Below are 13,414 nucleotides of genomic sequence, written 5' to 3'. Positions count from 1 at the left end.
GCATTGTGCACAAAGTGTTTGTGTGGGCTGTGGATGTATGGGTGCCTTGGGTTGCATAATGCATTGAAGTCATCGTACTGGAAAGTATGTGTGCTCTGTATGTACACTGACTGCAAGTGTGCCTGCAATGGTACATTACATGGAGGGTAGATTTGTCTATTTCTGCATTCCTGTGAGCTGGGTGGGACACATTGTAGGAACAGAGAGAGAGACCCTCCCATCACACTTCAAAAGGTTGCTCTTTGATTAAATGAGCAGTCACAAGGAACGGGAAAGCACACATCTCAGGAAGGAGCTGGGGCTGATAACAGCATCATGAAGAGGAGGGCTGGGAGCCTGGGCTTAACCTTTTGATTCACATATCACTGTGGCTGACATCCAGGTGTGAACTATAGTCACTCCCATGGTCTGTGTTGTGAGGCTATCAGCATTGGAGTCTCTCCTGCTGTGACAGACAGCCTTTGAAGAGGAGGAAGAGAGAGAAAAGTGTACACTTCAAAAGAAGCAGAACCCCAACATAAAACTTCAAAGTCCCAGACCCTAAATCACATTTGGTGTCTGAAATTGGACTATAAGAAGGAGAGGTTGAGACCCCCAACATTTGTAATTTGGAATGCAGCCAGATTGACTATGAGAAGGGAAACCTTTACAAGATTTCTGCCTGTGACCAGAACTGGGGGGGCCAAGTCCTGGTAAGTCTATCTGCTGGGTGAGGGGACATCACCCAGGGAAGCTAAGACCACCTGCCCTGGACCACCTGTGCCTGCCTGCTTGCCAAGACCAACGGGCCCTTCGAGGACAATGACATTGCTGAGCGCACTTTGAGTTAGGAGTTATAAACATTAATCTGTATCTACACTATCCCCTGATGCCTCCCCATTCCCCAGCAGGCAGCTAGATGGGCTGTGTGAGAAGGGGAAGCTCTGCACGTCTTCTGCCTGTGCCAAGAACTGGGGGCCAAGGCCTGCCAATCTCCCTGCTGGGTGCTGGGACATCATCCAGGGAAACCAAGATCACCTACCCTGGAGCACCAGTATCTGCCTTCTTGCCAAGATCAGTGTGCTCTGTGGGGAAAATAGACATTGCTGCTGAGTGCACTTTGATGTAGGAATCATACTCTCTAACGTGTATCTACGTTTTTTCCCCACCCCACCCCACCCAGGCAGCCTTTTACTATTTATATGCAACTACCACTGAGAGTCCGGTGCAGAAGTTGTAATCAGCCCAGTTGCTCAAGATTCATATTAGATCAGGCCCCGGGACATGAGTCAGGAGTAAATTACCTCAACCAACTATGTTGAGCCCAGCAGCCCCTATTTGCACGTGGCCCTCTGAAAGGGGTTCTGACAACAGCAGAGAAATATCAACTTGTCTTTCTCTTGCAGTACTTTTTTTCCCTCACCTCCAGCAAGGTGAAGTATCAGAGACAATCTAAATGAGTAGAAGGAAATCTTGAAAAGCCAGATTCGTACTCGGTTTTGTGTAAAATGAATACAGAGCTTCAGCTGGTTAATCAGGAAAAGCTTGAGCAAGGAGTCAGTACTCTTCTGGAGAGGTAGACAGTGGTGCCGGCCCAACATTCCCTGAAAGAAAAGGGAGTTTCCAGTTCATAATAAAGTGCCCAAACAACAATTCAGACCCAGCGCCTGAATGCTGGCTGTCCATCAGATCTTCCCCAATTCATCAAGGGGGTTGGATGTGCACCATAGACCACCTGGAGGCATACTTCCATATTACAGTTGCAGAAAAAATTTGGAAGTCCTTGACTTTTTGTGGTGCATATTTGAGTAGGAAAAGGGTAATCATGTATTGTTAACTGGATGACTGTTTTTTCTAGACCTCACCACCTCAGGCGGTTCTTTAGCATTTACACATGAGTCTCATTCCTCCACTGTCAAAAGTCAACCAGGCAAAGTCACTTTTGGTTCCAGTTCAAATCATTCATTACCTGTGAGTGATGCTGGACACTCAGCTGGCAAGAGTATATAATTTGGCGAAGAGACCACGATTTATTGATTTGAATGGTCACAATATTTGGATCTTTGAAGGACAACAAGTCAGATGGAGCACTAAATACCATCCCTACTAGGATCCCTGGCGTCCTACATCTGTAGTGCCTCATGTCTGGCTGCATTCTAATCACTACAACGCTACTTAGATGATCAGTGGTGCCATTGTTACAAAGGTGTTAAAGACAGACTTTTACATAAACTGCAGTACAGTCATCCCTGTTGGTGCTAATCAGGGAACTATTTGAATGGCTTACAATTAGTCTAAGACATTCCAGCACAATCCATTTTGACAGATGCCTCAGTAATGGGATGGGAAATGCAAGTGACCATCTTCAAGTGCAAGCAGCATGGTCCCAGAAAGAAATGCCTTGTTGCGTCATCCTTTCATCAGGGTCCGGTCAGACTGTATGCTTATAGAGTTGGACAAATGACAGCAGTGTATTGTTTGAGCAAGCATAGTGGATAAGATCCAGAGTTCAGTCTCTCGAAGCACAGAAAATATATAGAAATTGTTGGTCACCACAGTTCATCTTTCAGATGTCCAGAATACAGAAGCAGACTCACTCTGCAGAACCTTTAAAGAAACTCACAAGTGGAGTGCTAAATGATGAAATGGTACATAAATGGTGGGTTTTTCCTTAAATACATCTCATTGCAGCTTTGGGAACCTGAAAATGCCCTGCATATGCCTTCAGCGTTTCAAGTCACAAGCAATTAGGAATGCTCTTTTGATACACAGGTCAGGGAGGTTTCTGCACTTCCACAAATGATTTTAGTGGTGTTTATCAAAATGACATTCTCCAACAGCAGGATAAACTCGCAGACTCTGAAGAAGATACGTCTGTGGTGGATTATTGCCCTTCATAAGGGATTGGAGCAACCACACAGGAGACTGTCATGCAGAATGAATCTCCTGAAAAGGTTTAGGGGGTCACATTTTACAAACCAATTTCTTCTTAAATTGACCTTGGCAGCTAGGCTCCTGAAGCCGTTTTATTTGGTCACCCGGATCTTCCTCAAGATTATATGGACATTCTTAAGGAATCTGGTGCGTTCTGAAGAAGTACAACTCTGCCAAATGTCAAGAACAAGCAGTACTTCCTCATCTCAATATTTGGCTTGATCAGGGCTGCACTTTTCATCACTTAAGATACATCTTAAAGTCATTGCTGCTTGTGGACCATGTTGTTCAAAAAGATTCATTTTTCAGAGTTATTGCGAGCACGACATGTTCATCCCTTCTTAAGTACCATTCCCACACGGAGCTTAATATCATCCTCTCTAAACTCGTGTGTCTTCCTTTTGAGTCCCTCCAGAAAATAAACACTGCAGTATTTAACTTGAAAATGTGCCTTCCTTATTAACATCACCTCAAGCCGTAGGTTAGTGTGATCCAGTCTCTTAGCTAACTTGAGACATGCACTTTGTTTCCTAAGCTGCACTGATACTTCCCGGTTTTCTACCTAAAGCAGTGTCTGATTTTGATGTCATTAAACCATGTCAAAACCATTGCTGACCTGAACATGCATTATTTTTCGTACGTAAAAGGACATTACGCCGACGCATCCGGGTTTTCTTTCCAAAGTAGTGTCTGATTTTGATGTCAATCAAACCATTTCATTACCATTGCTGACCTGAGACATGCACTGTTTTCCATAAGTATGAGATAGTTACATGGACGCATATGGCCTTTCTTTCCAAAGCAATGTGACATTTTGATGTCGGTCAGACCATTTCATTACCAGGTTTTTTTCAGAATCCTTCCTCTCCAGAGGGGAGGTCTAGTTTTTTTTTTGTTTTTAAGCATTCAATAATTTTAATATTTGCATACCCAATTTTAAAAGGATCCATTCAAATACAACCAGTTTCGAGGAAAGGTAAATGTATGCTGGCAACTCTCAACTGTGGCCCTAACCCCACCTTGTCAAATGTGAGCTGTAACACAATTGGAGACTTTTTTGATGTCAAAATCACAGCGATTTCAATATCACTGTAGGGCTACTCTGGCCCTTCTACCCCTCTTCCTTCCCTGGTGAACCTGAAGACTGCAGGGGCACCCCTTGAGGCATAAGGATTCAAATCTATTGTGAACAGCAGTAAATTCTATGGTTCATCTATTGACTCCCTCCCTGCTAAGATCCACAATGATCTTTAACTGCATGAATACTCTACCTCTAGCCATCCTCCATGCCTTCTTATCAGCAGGTATTGTTCCTGGGCTTTTAAACATTAACTTGTCAAACCTGTCTTGAAGAATGTTTCTTTGGATCCTGATGCCATGACTAACTAAAGCCCCATGTCCCAGCTTCTATATAAGGTCAAACTGCAAGAGCATTTGTATTTTTTTGCATCTCTAGGAATTTTTAACTGCTACCTTTTTCTCCACCTTGTTCAGCTGGTCTTTTGCACTAGTGTTAGTACAGAGTATGCCATTGTGTTGGTTTCGGATGAGACTACGGCATTTACCCTTTTTAATCTCTCCTCAGACTTCGATACACTGAATCCTCACATTGTTCTCAAGAGGCTGTCTGAAATGGGGATTTGCAGCATGATACTCTACTGCTTCTCCTGCTTTCTCCTGTATAAGTCCTTTCTGGTCTCAATTCCTCCTTTAAAATCCACTGTCGGAACCCCTGACTGTTGAGTTCCTCATGGTTCCATCTTGTCTCCACTTATTTTAAATTCGTACATGATTCCTTTGGCTTCTTTGATCCAAGACACTGGTTTTTACCTGTTTCTTTACATAGATGGTTTGCAAATTCTGCTGACGATTGCTTTAAATGCTGAGGCTGCAACCTCTGTTCTTGCTCTTCTGGCCAAAGTAGAACTTTGAATGAGTGTTTGCCGTCTTAAATTGAACAGCGCTAAAACCAAGATTCTTAGTCCCATAAAATCTTTCCCTCTCTGGCACTAACTTTTCTGGCTGTTTTCACTAAGTTCCAAGCCTTCTCATTCTAATTGTGTGAAGAATTTGGGAATGGCAATTGATTTGTCTTTGTTACTGGTGGCCTAGGTCAACTTGGTTGTCATACTTTGCTGTTTCCATTGAAACATGTTTTATATATATTTGCTTTCTCTCACAAGATACAAATTGTAAATGCCTTCATTTTGGCCTGCATCAATTAGGGACTGCCTGGCTGCCCAAAAGACTTATCTAGACTGCTTTGCTGAGGACTGCTGCCCTGCTTGCTGGCCTCCGACTCCGCTGGAAGGACTCTGCCTTCCCCAAAAGTGCTCTCCAAGGGCTTGGATTGAGCTTGCCTCCTGTTCTGAAGTCTCAGGGCCAGCAAAGACTTCATCTACTAGCTTCTACCTATTTCACCGACTTCGGCGACTCCAGCACCAACACAACTGCACGATTCTGCACGACTGCCTGCTCTAGCTCCATGGTCCTCACTGTACGCAACAACCACAGCTTGCAACGCAAGTCTGATGTTGCCGCAATGCTGCTGAAGCCCCGCAGTGTCATCGCAGCACTGCAAAGTCGACTCATCGTGCCTTGACTGACTGGATTCATCTACCCCACTGGGACACAAGGAACCAAAGCCTCACCACCTATGTCGCACCAGCTTCCCCGCAAAAGGACGGAACCGACTCCTCACCTCCCCTGCCTCGCAGTATGGAACGGGTGCCTCACCTCCCTGGATGCCATAAGGGACTGTCGCCGCACCAGCTCCAGCGACCCATCCCCTCCAAGACTCTGTGCAACGTCTTTGTTTCTTCGTTTTCAAAGGTAACATGCTTTGGGGTCTGTGCGACTCCGTGATCGGCGCCTATGGCGTCAGAATATTGGGAGCGACTCCTTCAACGACGTTGTGATAGTCCCGGTTGGCGCTATTGTGTTTTTAAGCACTTAGTGGGATTTAATCTTTAAAAATTCATAACTTTAGTTGAGTACATTGGAATTTTGTCATTTTTACCTTATTTTATTCAGATAAATAGAATCTATTTCCCTCAACTGGTTTGGAGGTCTTTTGTGGTGTTTGTACTGTACTACTGTATAATTATTGCACAAATACTTTACACGTCGCCTTCTAAGTTACGCCTGCCTACTCTGTGACAAGCTACCAGAGGGTGAGCACAGGATAATTTGGATTGGGTTGTGACTTACCCTGACTAGGATTGTGGTCCCTAATATATACCTCTGCCAACTAGAAACACAATTTCTAACACTATTTAAACTATATCAGCCTTCCTATACCCTGAGATCCAAAGGCATACTTCACTTGTCAGTGTCCAGATTTGCTGTTAACCCTTTGGTGTTCGTTCCTTCTCCACATTTGCTGCGAGAAAGTGGAATTATTTCCCTCTACCTCTTAGGCAAATGTCTGACGTATGCAATTGAGGAAGACCTTAGAAATATGGTTATTTAGGCAGGTGAATTATCCTTTCAGTTAATGCTGAACCCAATGTTTCTACGTCCAGTTTGCTTTGAGCCTTTCTCCAGAGCCAAGATACCCCCGTTGGAGTGAAAGTCCAAACTTTATAAAGTGAACCATAACTTAACCAAGGGGGTCTAGTGATATCAGATGTAAGGGGTATGTGAAAGTAGCACACATTGAACATTGTTACACCACCTAGGCGTTCCAGAAAATTAGTACTCTTCAGGTCCTGTTTTACACTGTCAACATCCTCAATGTCATTAATATAATCTTTCGGATCTGTTGTTGGCTATAATTATTTTGTTGGACTTTGAATGGTGTGCCAAGGATTAAAAAGAAGCACCATGTGCCTAGAAGCAAGGGAGCAATATAAGAGATAACAAGGACTGAGTGACCTTGCCACAGTGAGCGGTCATCTTGTGCTCAGATGTATGGCAATTCTAATTTTCTTTTTCTCTGTTTAAAATTGTTTTATATCAACAGGTTCTAACAGCGTTGCATCCTCCAGTAACTGCTGTGTCATTTGAAGATGGATCCTTAGAGAGAACTTTCTAATGGATACATCTTCCTAGAAATTCCTCACCTTACAAATTATCCTTCTAGACTTCTAGCTGGTGCTGTAAACTTTTCCCCTGCAGTATCTCCCAGGGACACCAGGTGACTCCTGAGGCTGCTACTCCTCTTAATATGATGACACTGGAGTATTTTAGGTTGCAGCAGGAAGCTTGTTGTAGTTCCTGCTTTCTGCACTACATAGACCTGAGCGTAGAGCTCTTGTTTCACATCTTACGGAAAAAAATCCTTTGCAGCTCTACAGGTCAAATCCCCAGAGGGCATTTTCATTAGCCATATAGAAAGTTTAGAAGCTTCCTAAAAGACAGTTAATCTGCTTTGTCTTACTCACTGCAATGTGGCAAAATGGGTGGAAAAGTTAACAGCATGGACAGCACCTTTATGGAGCTGATGAATCGCTTCTGGTGGTGACATCAATAACTCCACTGTGGTAGGCATTCAGATGGCACTTGGGACCAATTGGAATACGGTTGTAACTCTTCTACCTCTCTTGTACCTCTAAATGAGAAATTTCCTAGGATATCAAGAATTCATCAACAAGAAAATATTAAAAGGTAAGTAAGGCACTGTTTTGCAATGAAAGGTTTTAATTCGCTTGGGAAATAACATATGGAGATAACTAAGGAATATGTATTTCCTTTTCAAACATAATTATTTTACAAGTATAATATTCTGTGCCACATTTCACCTAAGCACAGTTGGGTAATCATTAATAGGACTGGTGCATCCAGCTAAGTGCAGTCTTTTTTGGACTGTAAGAACAACTCTCAGATGTATGCGTTTCCTCTCTGATGTTCTCTTTTTTTAATCTCCCTTCAGAATTCCTTTGAGAATGGAGCTCGTTCATCCAAAGATGAAGAGGATGAAAATGAAAAAGCAAAGGAACTGCAATTGGAGTGTCTTCTGTGTGCCTTTGATTCCCTAGGCAAAGCCTGGCCTAGAAATCTCGAGACGCAATGTGAGTTTGAGTTTGTGAGCATTAACTTTAAAGACATCTGTTAAATATGTATATGATAATCTGCGCCTCATTCCAGTGAGGATACGTTGGTCTGAATACCCTCAAGCTAACCACATGCTTATGTTGTGCTGTCTTGGCAAAAGTGTTTTACCATTACTTTGCTTCATGATTAGACACTAATCTGCAAAAAAGGCCTTGAAATATCTTCACTGACTTCCAGTGGAGTAGCAGATTCATCCAAGACTACCCCCTACATCCCTGGTAGGTCCCTCATATCTTCCTCAGCCCAATCTTCCAGGTCCCCAAAATTTGCAGATCACGTTGGTGTGACTGCTTTCTCTCTTACCAGACTTCCAAACTTTGTAACACCCTCCCCACAGAGCAATGCCAGATACCCAACAAGCATCCATTTTGCAAAGCTTTGAAAACCTGGCTGTACTGTAATCAGTCCTCTGGGTAGTGGCTCACTGTGATAACTTACAGCGCTGGGAGGGTCTAGGATAGCCACGCGCTTTACAAGACTCAAAGAATAGAATGATTGTTTTCCCCATGCTGGCTTTGTCGTTTTTTTTCTTTTTTTTCTTCTTATCATAGATATGCTCTCATTAATGTACACTCAATCCTTCTGATATAGATTTCTAACTGTAGAATCCTCACCCAGGCGCTAGACTGAATCAATATATTTTTGAGTAGTAGGCCCACCAACTGGGACACCCCTGGCAGATTTTCCTTCTGCATCAGTTGGACCCTCGGTTACCACCGCCAGACCTCTACTAGCGCCTTCGCTGACTTCACCTCTTTCTCCACGGCCCTGGGCAGTTCCTAGAACATCAATGCTGGTGGTGACTTCATTGACACTGGAGGACGAAGCGCATCCTGTTGTGCCCCGATTTGAATAGAGGACATGCTCGGTGTCTAGTGAACTGCAGCCTTGTCCACTCCATCCGAACTGCTTAACATCCCGGTTATACAGGACAGGTCACATACACTGCATTACTTGTTTGGGACAAATCATGGCAATGAGCATGATGTGGGGCTGAATTTGTTCAACTCTACGTTGAAGAAAACCCGTATGAAAACCTTCAGGATGCCAGTGGCTTTGAGACCTCTCCTGACACCTGCCTAGTCTCAACCCCAAGCCTTACCACTGAGGAGAGTGCCTCCTTTACAGTGGTCATCAGGAGAGCAGCAGACGTTTTCCACCTTCAGCTTCCCAATTTGGAAGTTGACCTGCACTGATACCAGACTGATGTGCTGACCGTACACCTCCAGCCAAGGGAAACCAATACTAAGCCTTTGTTGACTTTTACTGAAGCCCTTACCAACACCCTCCTAAACGCCTGGTCCCAATCCTGCTCTGGTCCCCCTGTGAATCGCAGCATTGTGCGGTGCCATTGCTCTGCCCCTGGCAACACCGCTTTTTTGACTCCGCACCTCTCCCCTGAGAGTTTGGTAGTGCAAGCCTCCACCAGTGGGACGAACCTGATTGTCTTCCTGACTACGCCCATTGAATAGGGAGTCTAAAAGTGTGGAGACCTTTAGGAAGAGGATATTTACTTCCACAGGTTTGACCCTTGGTAGATCAATGTCGGTTGTCTTTTGGGCCGCTATTCTCGCTCTCTCTGTGATTCTGTCGCACACGCCCTTCCAGGTATCATGGAAGACCTTCCCCATGTACTAACAAAGGCCATGCAAGATGGCCGTGATGCCGCTAAATTTCCCTTCCATTGTGGCCTTGATACCACCATTGTTTTTTTCCTTCTCCCTTTGTTATGCTGCAGTGGGATCTTAACCTGGTCTTCACATATTTATGAGCACTCCCATTGAGCCATTGCAGGCTGTGCTTAGTAGCTTCTTACCCTGAAGAAAAAACTAGTTCCTAGTTGCCAATACATTGGTACAGCGGGTAAGCGGGCTCCAAACTTTGTGTCACCACACTGAACACTTTCGTCTTCCTAGAGAAACTAGTTCTGTCAATTCAGGCATCTTTCCTTTCAAACGTAGTGATGCCGTTCCACACTAGTCAACCCATCACCTTACTGGCATTCTGCAATCTGCCTCACCCCTCTAGAGAGACTCCACATGGACCCAGAAACAGCACTGAGCCTTCACATCAGTTGTACTAGAGAACATCAAGTGAATGATCAGCTCTTTGATGGGGTCACAGAAATTAAAATGGACAAAGCCTTGCAGAAAGCGCGTGGCGCGGAAAGAAAAGAACTGACATCACTGCACGAGGGCGGCGTCTATGTACTACTACCGACGTCATCACGGCGACTACGACGCCTGCGGAGTCGACCGACACCACCTCAAAGAAAAAATCTCCGGATCCAGTCTGACGCCTGGGGAAAAAATCTAAGGTAAGGAATCTGCAACTAGAATATGTCTCTACCAGATATTGTGTTACCGAAGGTAAGTAACTTGTACATTAAGATCTGTTGCCTGTTGGCCAAGAAGAAGCCCCAAAAGGGTTAAGGGCTCATTCAACCAGAACTAAGGTTGTGGCTACTGTGTTGGCCTGTGAAATTCCTGTCCTGGAAATTTGTCATGCAGCGTTGATGTGTCCTCCATACATTCCTGAAGCACTGCTAGTTTGCCAGGTTCACTGATTGGGGCATTTTGCTTGCTCGGTCTTACTGGACTTTTTAGTTGGAGCCAAATCACAAACCCACCTCCGAGTAGTTATTGGCAAAGGTGAGGAATATGTGGTTAAAAGTCTGTCAGAAGAACAAGTTACTTACCTTTGGTAACACTTTTTCTGATAGAGACTTTTTCTAATCGCAAATTCTTCCCTGACTCTCCCATCATCCCCATTCTGTGAATCAGACTTTTCCACTAATAAGATCCTAAGTTTAGGAATCTACACACTGGTTAATGCCATTGTGCTTTTGAAGCTCTATATCTGTTGGGTCTGTGGACCTCGAAAGTAATGTCAGCACGCAGGAGTGGTGCCTATATGAGCTCGACACATCATTTCTGGAGTGAAACGGCATCAGTGCGGAATGGCACAGCACCACCTTCCAGTGCTTAGAGGTACTGCTTAAAAGTTTCAGGATACAGTTTGGCACCTGGGGAAATATTCAAAAGGTGAGGATTCAGCATTTAGAGTCCCTACTAGAAAGAGCATTACCAAAGGTAAGTAACTTGTTGTACACACCAGTGAGTACATGTTGGTAATGCCTTTTGAAGGTGACTTGCTGTTATTGTATTCACGATATCTGATAGAGACTTCTAGTCGAAGATTCCTTACCTTAGAATATTCCCCAGACGTCACTGGATCTGGAAAGTCTTCAGCAGTACCTGTGGTCGTGGGTAGGTGGTGCAAAACAGCTCCACATTTTAGACGTCCCCTGCGCAGGAAGCAACATGCGTTGTGCCTATATACGTGCCACCCCAGCACACTGACCTCAGTTCCTTTCTTTCTGCGCCAACAGCACAGATCTGGAAGAGCTAGCTCAGTAGTTTTATGACCATCTTTTTGTCATTTACATGCCTTTTTGCTCCCGAGAGGGATGGTTCCTAAAACAAATCCTCAGGGTTTTAAACCTAGTGGAGCCTGCCACAGGCAAATGTTTGTGTTTGTATGCTTGTGGTGCCTGGAGAGGGCCATGGGTCCAAGACCTCTTCCGACTGCCACACCATGAAGCCGGAAGCAATGCAGGAGAAGTCGATGAAGTTCCTGGTGGCTTGACATCGGATGATTCTGCACACCTCCAGGTCCCGGCCATATAGAAGGTCCCTGGCCTGCTCTCTGTCGCTCCCATCGAACATCATTGCAATCTAAGTCGTTGTCTGGTAGGTCATACAAGCAGACCAAGAAGTCGAAAAGCTGTTCGACTTCACCAAGTCAGTCCAAGTCAACAGATGTGGCGCAATAATGATGCCAGAAGTCTAGGCCTCACTCATGCACTCTACCTGTGGAGCCTAAGCCTGAGTCTGCTCGGCGCCTCCCTGAATTTCCCAGTGTTGGAGCGACCCTCGCCCAACTCAGAGTTTTATGAGGCTATGCACTTCATACTTGGGCAACCGGACCCTTTGAGGCACCTTCAGGCCTCATAGGTTTTTGAGGTGCCTCGATAGGCATGCCGCCAGAGCTGTTCACCCATGGTGCCAATAAGGCCCTCTGAATCTAGACCGATTCTGGTTGCAATTCCACGAACATCGCTGGAGTTTGGTCCTGTGGCATTGTTCCCAGCGGCACTGAACTCAGTCATTTCTGACTCCGATATGGAGCTGGATCGGCATCCCCCGACATACACTGGCGCTGACCAAACCAAGATTTTTCGGGTTGGAAACAGTGCTTCCGTTTATCAGAAAGACCCTGTGATGAGTATGACAGGGGAGATCTGAGGACCCCTACAGTTACCCTGACCCCCTTGAAGATCCTTTGCCCTAAAATAACTGGTATGAGGACCTGGCTGATGCTCGTGGTCTGTACACCTCACCAGACATTGGTTTGGTCTCTCCTCCTAGTGTGATTATGGAGGAAGGGGCCTCTTTTGCTATGAAGGTGCGGAGGGCAGCTGAAGTCCTCGACCTTACACTAACCTCAGTGGAAGTCCAGACCAGTATATTGACGAAGATGCTTCAAATGGGGGTATCCCACCCGAACCCATCCTGCCCTTTAGTAAAACCCTCTCTGACGTCCTGTTTGGGCTAAGCCCTACACAAGCACTCCTGTTCACAGGAGGCTTCACATTGCCACCGCCCACACCCAGCACCCCACTCCTGAGGACCTGGTGGTGCATGCCTCAATCTCTAAATTGTACTATGGTGTGTTTCCTACCAGTCCTCCAGATAGGGAATCCAAGAGGCTTGATACCTTCAAGAAGGGGCTTTTCTTTGTCCTAAGCCTTTCACTGTGGTCGGTGAACACCACATGCCTGTTGGGTCGACATAGCCACGTGGTGTGGGTCTTGGTTTCGAAAGTGCTGCCTATAGTTTCAGAGGAGGCCCGAGCCATCCTAACCCAGGCTTTCACTAATGGCAGGGAAATAGCAAAATTCACCATGAGGAGAGACTTGCTGGGCAGGGCCATTGCTTCATCAGTGACGTTCTCTTACCATGCCTGCTTGAGATTTACTGGCTTTTCGGCAGGTGCCCAGGCATCCCTTATCAACATGCCCTTTAATGGCTTTTGCCTGCTCGGCAACAAGGCCGATTCAGCGTTTGAGTGCTTCAGGGAGCTTAGGGTCACCTCCCTCTCATTGGGACTCACAGTTAGCCCATGTTAGCTGCACTCTTTCTTTTGCTCCTTCCATGGCTACCAGCCGTGTCCTTTTCAACACAGCCACCATGGCCAGCAGCTCCATAGCCCTTTTGTGTCCGCCGATATGGCTCCCACAAGTCCTGTGAGAACCAAGGCCAGAAATATGCCCAGCCTGCCACTCACTGGCAGCCGTGGCCTCCAAACTTCTTTAGTGTGCCTTCACAACAACAATCCTGTTGGAGGCAGGATCAGGCACCACCAGGCCAAATAGCAAGCTATA

At 45.5% G+C, this 13,414-nt stretch overlaps 1 protein-coding gene across 2 annotated transcripts in view; it reads left to right on the top strand.

Annotated features, from left to right (window-relative positions):
- ECPAS (Ecm29 proteasome adaptor and scaffold) overlaps positions 1 to 13,414 on the top strand; it is a 790,558-nt gene that overhangs the window by 730,759 nt on the left and 46,385 nt on the right. For both annotated transcript variants that reach the window (XM_069240017.1, XM_069240008.1), the window contains exon 45: positions 7,787 to 7,925. In XM_069240017.1, coding sequence (XP_069096118.1) covers positions 7,787 to 7,925 — 139 coding nt within the window. The remainder of the gene's footprint in view (positions 1 to 7,786; positions 7,926 to 13,414) is intronic.

The sequence above is a fragment of the Pleurodeles waltl genome, chromosome 1_2 (genome assembly GCF_031143425.1).
Source record: "Pleurodeles waltl isolate 20211129_DDA chromosome 1_2, aPleWal1.hap1.20221129, whole genome shotgun sequence".
Classification (NCBI taxonomy): domain Eukaryota; kingdom Metazoa; phylum Chordata; class Amphibia; order Caudata; family Salamandridae; genus Pleurodeles; species Pleurodeles waltl.
The sequence above is the reverse complement of the archived record's forward strand: the minus strand, read 5'-3'. Positions and strand labels throughout refer to the sequence as shown.